Raw genomic sequence first — 12599 nt, 5'->3', positions numbered from 1 at the left:
ATCACTGGCCGTCCCGCCGGAGTACTAGGGTTCATCAGAACACTGTCAGTTCTGGAGAATTCAGCTGCATTGCTTCATAGTTAGCCTTATCAACAGAGAAATCAACACTCTTGCTTGGTTCTAGACTCCTTTGTATGAAGAGGGATTCTCCTTGGGGAAGGAGAGTCGGTGATGCCTGGGCACTTAGACCCAGCACCTTCTTAGACATTTACCATTCTTTGTTTTTGTAATGTTGTATTTGTGTTTTTCTTACAGATCTTTATCCCCATTTTACAAGGCCTGGCTCTTGCTGCCAAAGAATGCTCCCTGGATAGTGACTACTTTAAGTACCCCCTCATGGTAAAACTGAGTTCTTTTTCTTTAATATATTCAGTAGGTGTTTTTCTGTCAAATAATTTTAACATACATTTTCCTTTCAGGTCTAAGATCTACTTGGTTTCAAATTTAAAACATGCAGTCCTTGTGTTGGCCATGCAGAGCGCTTGCTGTGCAGTGGAAACCTCGGCAAGGACAGGCCACAGCCAGTCCACACTCCCAGCCCCTACCCTGGATGGCACTGGCCATGCCCTGATTAAAATGGACTTTGCCACGTAGTGTAGCCAATAAAAAAGATGACCATGATCATTGGTGGTACCCTTCTGATTCCCCATACAGTGAGCATACTGTATCTGAGATGAAATTTGATTATAAAAATATTAGTAATATTTACAAATTTAAAAAGCAGAGTGACACCAAGAAAAGTAGTATAATTTTTCTTTATGTGTTGACTTTGCACAGAAAAATCTCAGAGTGACTCTCTTGTTCCTAAGACCACATGCTTCGTCTGGAGGCTTTCCTTGAGAACACTGGTCTGAGTAGCCCCTGCAGCACTCAGAGCAGGCTCAAGTTCTGAACAGAACCTGGATTCCTAGGGGACATCTGGACTGCTTTGAAAACATTGGAACTGGGACAAAAATCAGAAGCTCTTTTCTATTCTCAATTTGCTTCTATGACATTTTGCCAGAAAAATGTCTTCAAGTGTTCCCGAGTATTTTTCATTCTAGAAGTATCAAGGAAAAAAGATCAAAACATGAAATTATTATATATATTACATAGTATATACTTATAGACTGTGTAAATTGAGGCTATGATTAAATGGATTTTTTTAAGACCTTATTTGTTCCTTTTACTTATTTTGCTATTTAGGTTCTGTTACCCATGAATTCATTGTTTACTGAGGATCTGTCCTGTGCTTGGCACTGGGACAGGGAGCTCATGAGACAGGTCCCCCCTTAACATGTTCGTAATCCATTGCACAAGTCAAGCCACAACAAAACAGTTTGATAATTACATTGGTAAATGTTGAAACTGAGGGGTTCACAGAGGATGCATTTCTGTGTTTAAAAAATTAAGCTTAGGGGGCTGGGGTTGTGACTCAGTGGTAGAGCACTTGTCTAGCATGTGTGAGGCACTGGGTTTGGTTCTCAGCACCACATATAAATAAGTAAATAAAATAAAAGTCCATGAACAACTAATAAAAATTTTTTAAAAATAAGCTTAGGGCTGGGGTTGTGGCTCAGTGGCAGAGTGCTCACCTAACGTGTGAGGCACTGGGTTCGATTCTCAGCACCACATATCAATAAATAAAATGGAGGTCCATTGACAACTAAAAAAATATATTAAAAAATTAAGCTGAGCCTGAATACACACACCTGTAATCCAGGCAACACAGAAGGCTGAAGCAGGAACATCCCAGCTTTGAGGGCAGCCTGGGCAATAAATGAAACCCTGTCCCAGAAAATAAATAAATGAATGAATGAATGAATGGACTGGAACTGGAGCTCAGTGGTAGAGCACCCCTGGTTTCAGTCCCCCGTACAGCAAAAAAATAAATAAAACTATCATCAAAAACCAGGTTAAAAGTTAAACATAATGTTTAGAAATCAGAATGTGAAACAGATTTCTTACTTTTAAAGTAATTTTGAATGCATTTATGCCAGAGCTCTCTCCATTGCACATACTATTCAAGTTCCTAATTAAAATGCGTTAATCCTTATTCGTTGAATTTCTATCTGTGGCACACAGAACAGGAAATGGAGTGATCTCATTGTTGGAGTTCAGTCATGCAGTGTTTTAGTTAACACTAATTAGCACTGTATCATAGATATTCCTTCTGGAATTGTTGGCGTTTGGGTTGTGGTTTGAATTAGCTTAATCTTTCACTGAGAAGCTTTCAGTGTCAGATCAACAAAGTGTCCTTGGTCAAAAAACAGAAGTCTCCATTGTGGTGGACACTAAGTTTATTTGGGGGCTTTATTGATACTTGTATAATAATGAGGGTGCAGCGAGGAGGAATGCAGTGATGACAGGCAGGAGGAGAGAAGGCTCAAATCAGAAGGAGCAGGGATTCTCTGGTCAGTGGGCCCTACTCTGTCCTCTGTTGGAATCCCCGGGGATCTTTAAAAGTGCTGATGCCTGGTTCCCTGCCACAGGCCTTGTGAACTAAATTGTGGGGGAGTGGCATGGCGTTGGGGTTTGCTGAGGCTCCCCTGTGATGCTGACATGCAGCAGAGGCAGTGGGAACTCTGGCCCCAGAGGCTTCTCAGAGTCACAAGAGTGCTTAAAAGTATCAACTTAAAAGTATCAAAACTTCCTTTGGTGGCTCAGTGTCTTCTATAGCTATGTCTAAATCACAGAGAAAGTTAAGTGCACATTCAGTGTTGTGTGATTGAATTACTATGGCCACGGTAAATGGCATGTGTAGAAACCGTTCTCCCACTTCTCCAGCGTGAGAATGCTTGGTATGCTGCAGGGACATGTTGGAGTTCTCGTCAGTACTACATATCTTGAAACCAAGTCAGGCTTTTCAGTTTGTTCTGAATTTAATAGCATATTGAATTATAAGAATAGCCATGGTTAACACTGGCAAGCCTGACCCCCTAAAACTGAGGAAACAAATCTTTTTCATGTGGAAAGGTGTAAAGTAAATACATATTTTTTGAACAAATATACCCCTTTATTTCTTTGTAGAGATGTGCACAAATAATTCTGACAAGCTGTTGATCAGAGTATCTGCAGGGTTATATCTGAGGGTAAAGCTTATGGTTCATAATTTTGCTTTACATTTCTGTGTCATTTGAAGTTTTTTTTTTATGATGCACACGTATTAATTTATTAAGTAGAAAAAGTCATAAACATCTTGCCATCCTAGAGAAAATGCACATGAGTTTATAACAGTAGTTGAAGCTGTCCCTTGCTGTTACCTGTGACTATAGTTAATTGATTGATTCCATCTTATTTCTAGGCATTAGGTGAGCTCTGTGAAACTAAGTTTGGGAAGACACACCCTGTGTGCAATTTGGTAAGTGCCTGCCTGGTGTGCTTGCACGTTTATAGTAAATTTATCACAAGGCAGAAGCTGTTCCAGAATAAAATCAGCTCAAAGACGTCTCTTGAAGGACGTTTGGTGGAAGTAGCCCATCTAGAGGGCTCTCAACTACTAAACTTCCATTATATGTGGTTTATTTCCTACAGTGAAGTTCTGAATTTGGGGGTGGGGTGCACAGGAAGATAAGTATAATACATCTAGAATAGCAAGTCTTATAGGAAAATGTGCTTGAGTCCTTTGGGTAGTATAAGAATGGTACATTTGAACTCCACAGAGAATATCTTGGAACATAGAATTTCAAAGAGTATCTTGTGAAAATGTAGAGCAGTTGAAGGGTTTTCTTATCTGAGGTGAGGAAACATCACCAGGGATCCTAACATGTTTGTGCCTTGTATTTTAGGTTGGTTGGTCTCAGTCTGGTGCTGGTGGCCATTGCTATCTGAGTAGACTACCCACTGAGAACTCTACTTGTGACATCCTTTCTCGTTAGCCTAATCGTAATGTGACTGGCCTCTTCCATGTTCTGCCTAGGTTGCCTCTTTGCCCTTGTGGTTGCCAAAATCCTTAAGCCCTGGCTCTGGGCGGGAGCTGCAGAGACTCTCTTACTTGGGGGCCTTCTTTAGCTTCTCTGTCTTTGCAGAAGACGATGTAAGTATGGTGACCATTTGCATTTGCTGCTCTCGTTCAGATTTCTTCCCAGATGTACATTATATGCTGACTATTTTTTCTTCTCTTTTCAGGTTAAAGTGGTTGAAAAATATTTCTCAGGGCCTGCCATTACCCTGGAAAACACTCGTGTCGTTAGTCAATCACTACAGCATTACTTGGAGCTGGGAAGGGTAGGTGTTCAGAAAATGAATCCAAAGGATGAATGAAAGATGAGCTGTGTACCTTGGGAGCTCCTTCTGTAGATGGTCTGCTGCCTGATTCATGAATGTTAATGATAGTTAAAAAAGAAGATGTGGTGCACATCAGTAACTCATGTCTTTTTGAAAATGTTTTATTTTCGTCTTTTGCGGTGCTGGGACCTGTTTACTAGGCAAATACTGAACCACTCAGATACATTACCAGCCCCCACTTACCTTATATAATAACTGCAACTATTCTTCACTGCCTCTCTTACTTAGAAGAACCAGGAACTAGTCATAAATTTGGTGGCCATAGTCTCTCTCCCGCTTGCCTATTGAGTCATGAGGTCGAGTGAGAGCGGTTAGTTTGTGCACTTACTTATCCCAAATGTACATTAACGTGTCTTCAGGTCCAAATGTAAAAGCAAAGAAACTACAGGATTGGGTAATTAAGATACTTTTGATTGTGGAAAGGAAGGTAACAAAGACTATTTTATTAACACTCTGTTTACCTCTTCCACTCTTGATGCTTTTCTGCTGATGACCTCAACCCAGTCGCGTGCACACAGTTCTTCTTTCTTCTGTCATCAGGCTCTACTGACATGAGTGGTGGTTGGAGAGTAGGGAGTGGGAAGTGGGCCAGCTCTTCTTGTAGTCAAAAAGGAGTAGTGTTCAAAATGAAGTTAATTTTCTTTTTCTTCTTTTTAAAAATCCTTCCAGCAAGAGCTTTTCAAGATTCTGCATAGTATTTTGTTAAATGGTGAAACCCGAGAGGCTGCTCTTGGTTACATGGCAGCTGTCGTCAATGCCAATATGAAGAAAGCACAGATGCAGGTATGGGTCCTGGAGACTGCTTTCAGTTGTTCCTTAACTGTTCATCTAACCCAGATTTGCCCAGCACCTCCAAGCATTGTTCTAGGAACTGGGAATGCAGTGTTCACTGAGACAGAAAGGCTTCCTGCTCTTGTGGAGCGTGGGTTCTTTGGATCAGTGAGTAGACCATAAACAAACTATGATAAGACCTATGAAGAAAATAAAGCAAAGGGATTGAGAACAACCATAGAATGCCAGAACGAAGGTGTGGAGTGATTTTTGATTAGGGTGTGAAGGCCCCTGGGGAGGTAACCTTTGATCAGACCCCTGACTGATAAGGCAGAAAGCCAGCCATTGCAAGGCTGTAGAAATGGACCAACTTTGGTGTCCAACACACAGACCTCTGTGGCTGGGAAGAGTGAACAGGAAAGAAAATGGTAGTCATGGGTTAGGGATGTGCAGGGCTTCCCTAGGCTTATCTGATGAGAATTGTGCTGGGAACCTCAAGGCTTTCAGCCAGGAAACCTCAAAGTCTGCTGGACCAAAGAGCCCAGCTACACAGTCACGAGGTACAGCAGCCTCAGGAAGAGAGGCCGTGAGTAGGGCTGCTTGGCCTGAGTAGAAGAGTTTAAAAGGCCTCCTTCTGACGTTGTTAATAACTATTGTTGATATGACCACTTGTGCTCAAAAGAAAAAAAAAAGGATGCAAATGAGCACAGACCTGGTGATTTGGGGTTGTGGTTTTACCATTTACTAAAGGTGAGACCCTGGTTCCCTGTGCCTCAGTTTTCTCATTTACCAACTGGTATGATAATAGTGCCTAACCTGTAGGTTTGGTGTGTGTAGTCTGTTAGAATAGAGCCTAGTACATAGCACTGCTCGGCTGGTGTTAGCCGTCACTGGTACAGTGGTTGACATTGTTTAACACAGAACTATACCACAACGTCAGTTGGAAAAGCTATGACACATGCTCAGGAGTAGAGATCATTGTTCTGATGTTTTTGAGGGAAAATAAAGAAGAAAAAGGAAGCAATGTCTACTGTTTGTCCTTATTCATTTTGAGGCTGTTGGTCAAAAGTTCTTAAATTTTACAAACCTTCGTTTCTTCCTGAGCAGAATGTGAATATTGACCCTCACGTGTGTATTGCTGGCCTCTTAGGATTATTGGGAAGATTTAGTGATAGAATGTATAAAAAAAACTTCACAGTTGATGACTCTCACCTGTTACACCTGCTGATAAGTGACGTGGTGGCAACATATGTCCTGTCATTGACTTGAGATTTGGTCGTGTTTGAATGTTCAGTCTGCTTTCATAAAAATTTGTGCCAGAATTTCTACTCAGATCATGATTTAAATTGTTTTCATATTTCACAGACAGATGACAGGTTGGTATCTACGGATGGATTTATGCTGAATTTCCTTTGGGTGCTGCAGCAGCTGAGTACAAAAATCAAGTTGGAAACAGTTGACCCCACGTACATATTCCATCCAAGATGTCGCGTCACTCTCCCAAATGATGAGACTCGAGTGAACGCAACAATGGAGGATGTGAACGACTGGCTGGCTGAACTCTGTGAGTACCGTGTCCACCATGAGACCACGCGGGGCTGCCCTTCCCTCTAGAGGCTGAGTGCTCACACACCCATCCCCTTTCCACAGATGAGATGCTGCGAGTGCACAGTATAAACTCAGGCTGTAAAACCTTTTTATATGGATAGCCAAAGCAAATAGATGTGTAGAACAAATGGACACATTGAAGAAGAAATAAAATATTAAAATTGAAAGCAGCTTATTATATGGAGTTTATACTGTACAAATTAAAACATTAATGAAATATTCCACAGGCATTGAATGACTTGAAATTATGAATATTTTGCATATGTGATGATTGTTAATCTTTTATCTTGGTGATGTAAACTTTATTTAATGACAGGGTGAACAATAAGCTCAGCATCTGACTCTCATTTGAGTGAATGGCTGTTGGTGTTCATCTCGGAATCTATCTGTAGACCAATAAATTCCAAGAGCCAAAGGGCTATTAATCTAATAAAACTTTAGAAAACCAAATGTAGGAATTGGCCCAACTGTGAAGAAGAAATTTAGAATTTAGGAAATGAACCTATTATCAGAGGTAATACATATAATTATGTATTACCTTATTACATATGTATGTTTATACCTTAATGTATAAACATACATATGTAATATATACATCTTGGGAAATAAAATATATTTGGGGGAAGAAAGAGACTTGTAGGAATGGTACAAATTGAAAGAAATTCAAGTTAGCATTATTTATCTATAAATTAGCCAAAACCAAAGTAATCTATAAGAGCTCTATAAGAATGTAATAATATAAAGAAAGAATATTTAATAAAAATAATCTACCTAACATGAATTCGTTCCGGGAATTTATAATCAACTTTATAATACTAATGAGGGGGGATGAAGAGAAAATGATTAATGGGTACAAAGGTGTGGTTGGTTGTTTTGTTTGTGGTGCTGGGGATTAAACTCATTACCTCTCGCATGCTAGGCAGGGGCTCTACCACTGAGCTACACCCCTAACCTGGTTTTGTTTTGTTTGTTTTTGAATCCGGGCCTACTAGTTGCCCAGGCTAGCCTCAAACTCCTAGACTCAAGTGATCATCCTGCCCTAGACTCCCAAATAGTAGGTGTTGTGTGAACCACTGCACCCAGTTTGGGTACAGTTGAATAGGAGGAACAACTTCTAATGTTCTTTACCACAGTAGAGTAGTTGTGATTGACATCAGTTACTTGTTTAATCAAAACAGCTCAGGGAGAGGCTTTTGAATGCTCCCAATACAAAGAAATTATAAATATTTGAGGTGATGGGTATATCAGCTACCCTGATTTGATCATTACACGTTGTATACATATACTAAAATGTCACATCTTGCCTCATAAATATGTGCTATTATTATTTGTCAATTAAAAAACAAATATATATAGGACTGGGTCTATAGCTCAGTGGCAGAACACTTGCCTAGCATGTGTGTGGCACTGGTTCAATCCTTAGCACCATGTAAAAATAAACAAAGGCATGCTCTCCATCTGCTCTCCATCTATCTATCTATCTATCTATGAATGAATATACAATAATATGATTTCCAGTAACCTAGTTTTCAGAGTGTATTCCCAATGCCAGGGGGTGAGGGAGTAATTTTTGCACATAGTTCCTCACAGCAGTATGTTGTTTAAGACTTTTGTGTGTGTGTGGTGCTGGGGATTGAACCCATGGCCTTGTGCATGTGAGGCAAGCACTCTACTAACTGAGCTATTTCCCAGCTATATAACCCCAATATGTTGTTTATAATAGAGAAAAGTTAGGAAAAACAGAACAGACATGGGGGACATGGCTATGCAATCAGTAGCTTATTAATATGATCTAATGCTGTTTTGAGATTTAAATTATATATGTGTATTAGAAAGTGGAAATGTTTTTATAAATATATCAGGAAGACACATGATAAAAGATTTGGGCTGGGGTGTGGCTCAGTGGTAGATCATTTGCCTCATATGTGTGAGGCAATGGGTTCAGTTCTCAGCATCGAATATAAATAAATGAATAAAATAAAGGTCCATCAACAACTAAAAAATATGTTTAAAAAAAAAAAAGAAGGAAAAATTATTGCCAGGGCTGGGATTGTGGCTCAGTGGTAGAGTGCTTGTCTTGCACGCATGAAGCACTAGGTTTGCTCCTCAGCACCTCATAAATAAATGAAGTAAAGGTATTGTGGCCATCTACAACTAAAATAAAAAGATTATTGCCAGGCACAGTGGTGCAGGTCTATAATCCCAGAGACTCAGGAGGATGAGGCAGGAGGATCACAAGTTTGAGGCTGGCCTCAGTGACTTAGCAAGACTCTCAGCAACATAGTAAGACTCTGTCTCAAAATAAAAAGGGTTGGAGTATGGCTCATATAAAGTATCCCTGGGTTCAGTCCCCCAGTACTGCTGTACCTGAAAAAAAAAATTGTGAATGGACATCTATTTAGACATTTAATCAAATGGGACACCTGGTCTTTAAATGGAGCTCACAGGAATTCAGTTCTTCTTGTGACTTTGCTTAAATTTATAATTTTAAAAAAGTATTAAAATTCAAGTGAAATGTTCCCTCTGAATCAAGCTTTCCCCCTGATTTAGACTTGTATAAATTTACTTAGTGAATTGTGTTATTCTTCCTAGATGGAGATCAGCCTCCATTCTCTGAGCCGAAATTCCCCACGGAATGCTTCTTCCTCACCCTGCACGCGCACCACCTCTCTATTCTGCCTAGTTGCCGTCGCTATATTCGCAGACTTCGGGCCATCCGGGAGCTAAATAGGTATGTGCCGGACCCGTGTGTGTCCTGGGGTTGCCTACTGTGACAGTAGACTTGAATGTGGGGTGTTTGTGACACCGTGCTGTTGGCCTCCATGCCACATCCGTGCTCCTCCATTGTCTAGAGCTCTCCACCAGGTGAACTGACCCCCGATTCCCAGTGTTCTGAGCCCTTGCTCTTCCTCTGTGGATACCGCAGCTTTCATTATTGTTCCCTGGACAGAGTGTTACTCGGAGGTACTTTTAAGGATTCCCTGGCTTCTGGACATACCCCTCTCTCCCTGGACCACAAAGTAGTCACCACGTTTCCTTTGATAATCAAGATGATTTATCACTACCAGCTGTAATCCCCCTTTCGCCCAGTGTTCTGCAACATAGAGTCCCGATGCCAGATAGCAGCCTGGGTTCCAGGTCATTAGTACCGTTACTGTGTTTCCTCACCCAAGTGCTGCTTCCCAAGTGGCAGCCACAGCAATGTGGAAGCAAACGTTTTCTGAACAGATATTTGCAATAATAATAGAAAATTCCCTTGAGCTTTTTGATTTAGTCTGGCTATGAGAGAGATTGTGGCAAACCTCTATGTATCTACCCTATTCAAATCGCTCATTAATCCTAATGGTTACTTTTAGATGGTTTCAGATTTTTCTTTCCACATATCACATAGATGATTTTCTTTTTTCCTTTCTTGTGCTTTTATACCTTAACATGCTGGCTATAATCTCTAATACAACGTTGAGTAGAAATGTAGTAGTTCTCCCTTCTCCCCAAGGGATATTTCTAAGATCCCCAGTGGGTGTCCTAAACTACGGGTGCTCCCAAACCTGTCTGCTATGTGTCTTCCTATACGTGCGTACCTGAGGTGAAGTTCAGTTTGTAAATACAGGTATAAGAGAGAGAGTAACAACAATAAGCAATAGTAAAATAGAATACAGTGACATTCTGTAGTAAAATTTACATGAATGTAATCTGCAGATGAGAGATGCTTGTAACCTTGAAATTTGTCATGTCCAGTTAATGGGGAGGGGAGGCTTTTTTATATCCTCTGTTAGATTTTTAATTATGGGTTTTACTCAATTAACCAGGTATAAGACTATTTATATTTTCTTTTATCTTTTTATTTTTGTTTTTTTGAGAGAGAGAGAAAGAATTTTTTAATGTTTATTTTTTAGTTTTCAGTGGACACAACATCTTTATTTTATTTTTATATGGTGCTGAGGATCCAACCCAGCGCCTCACGCACTTGAGCCACATCCCCAGCTCACTATTTATATTTTCATATCATTTTTTATGTCAGTTTCTTAAAGTTTAAAAATTTCAGGCACAAAGTTGTTCATGGTATCCTCTTTATTTATCTTTTCATGTTATTCAGTTATTTTTTTGGTACTGGGATTGTACCCAGGCCCTCATGCATTCGGGGCAAGCATTCCACCACTGAGCTACATCCCCAGCTCTTTCAAAATCTTTTGAGGCTTACTTATAGCCTAAATCTACATTTGCAAATGTTCCTTATTGACCTAAAAAGAATGTGTTGTTTGTGCTTACTGCAGTATCTATATATCATTCAGGTAAAGTATTTGATCCTTTTTTCAGTTTTTCCTAATCTCTGCTAATTTTATCAGCTTATAGTATCAGTTCTTGAGAGGCTTATGTAGATTCAAACGGTGATTGTGGATTTGTCACAAGCTTAGGACTTCAGGTAACCACAGAAGTGGAAAAGGCCAGGAAATATGCCCCCTAAACCACCAGAAGGAACTCTCTGCCAACTTGTTATAGACTTTGGACCTCTAAAACTTTCAGACAAGAAATGTGTTTTGTCTTGGGATGGTTTGTTGCAGCATCAAATAGAAAGCTAATACCACATGTTAGCACATGTTTTTTCCTATCAAATATCTGCTTATTGTTGGGGCTAGGGTTGTTGCTCAGTGGTAGTGCACTTGCCTGGCATGCATGAGGCACTGGGTCTGAATCTAAGCACCACATACAAATAAATCAAATAAAGGCCCATCAACAACTTTAATATATATATATATATATATATCTGCTTATTCTTATTTTGTAATTCATTCTCAAGGCGGTGCTTGTTTGGACTCTGTTTTGGGTCTGAGACGGTGAAGGGTGAAGGGCAAGTCAGTCAGGAGCCATCATTACAGGAGCTGCCTCCACAGTGGACTTAAGATATTTGGGTACTTGAAGTTACCTACCAGATTCGCCCAGACTCCTCCATTTGAACTCTTGGGGTCCCAGTCTTTGCCCTCACTTAGAGTTAGGAGCCCCAGGGAGGTTGTGAATTTAGCTTGTATTATGATTGGGTAACTTGTAGGACTCTGCTTCTCCATAGTAGTCGTAGAAACTCATGTCCCTGTCACCTGATCTGGCACTGTTAACCACATATGTCATTATATTCATTTCTTATGGCTGCTGCAGCAAATCACAATCTTACCTTATTGGCATAAAACAACAAAAATAATTCTCTTCCATAGTCATGGAAGTCCAAAATCCAAAGTCCTAAACTCAGGGTTGCCTTTTCTAGCCTGTGAAAGCCACCTGCTCTCCTTGATTCATGACCCCCATGCTCCATTTTCAAAGCCAACAGTGGCCAGGCGTGGTGGCACACGCTTGTAATCCCAGTGGCTTAGGAGGCTGAGGCAGGAAGATTGCGAGTTCAAAGCCATCCTTAGCAAAGGCGAGGTACTTAGCAACTCAGTGCGACCCTTTCTCTAAATAAAATACAGAATAGGGCTGGGGATGTGGCTCCAGTGGTCAAGCGCCCTGAGGTCAATCCCTGGCACCCCCACCAGAAAAACGTCTGGGGATATGGCTTTGTGGTAGAGAACCTCTGGGGTCAATCCCCACTACAAAAAAAAAAAAAAAAAAATACTGTGAATTTAAATATACTTAAATGTTAAAAAAAATTATGTCTGAGAGTCAGTGAAATGGTAAAAATGAATAGATGAAAATGGATATGCGTGTTTTTTTTTCATTTGACCGTTAATCTTTAATTTCAGAACTGTAGAAGATTTGAAAAATAATGAAAGCCAGTGGAAAGATTCCCCGCTGGCAACTAGACACCGAGAAATGCTGAAGCGCTGTAAAACTCAGCTCAAGGTTTGTATAGTTAATTGGAATAATGATACACCAGCCTCATAATAGTCATTTTCCTACCAGAATATGTGTTTTCAATAAGTAGTTTAGTGTCCTCAGGTTTTTCTTAATTATTCTTTTTCCTC

The 12599-nt window shown here is 40.2% G+C and overlaps 1 protein-coding gene across 6 annotated transcripts in view; it reads left to right on the top strand.

The window, feature by feature from the left end:
* UBE4B (ubiquitination factor E4B) overlaps positions 1–12599 on the top strand; it is a 117022-nt gene that overhangs the window by 76350 nt on the left and 28073 nt on the right. For all 6 annotated transcript variants that reach the window (XM_081306803.1, XM_081306805.1, XM_081306802.1 and 3 more), the window contains 8 exons: positions 256–339; positions 3284–3340; positions 3899–4015; positions 4108–4206; positions 4936–5049; positions 6403–6601; positions 9238–9376; positions 12378–12477. In XM_081306803.1, the coding sequence (XP_081162929.1) occupies positions 256–339; positions 3284–3340; positions 3899–4015; positions 4108–4206; positions 4936–5049; positions 6403–6601; positions 9238–9376; positions 12378–12477 (909 nt within the window). The remainder of the gene's footprint in view (positions 1–255; positions 340–3283; positions 3341–3898; positions 4016–4107; positions 4207–4935; positions 5050–6402; positions 6602–9237; positions 9377–12377; positions 12478–12599) is intronic.

The sequence above is a fragment of the Spermophilus citellus genome (assembly GCF_964194105.1).
Source record: "Spermophilus citellus genome assembly, chromosome: 9".
NCBI classification, from domain to species: Eukaryota; Metazoa; Chordata; class Mammalia; order Rodentia; family Sciuridae; genus Spermophilus; species Spermophilus citellus.
This window is presented reverse-complemented; position numbering and strand designations above follow the sequence as displayed.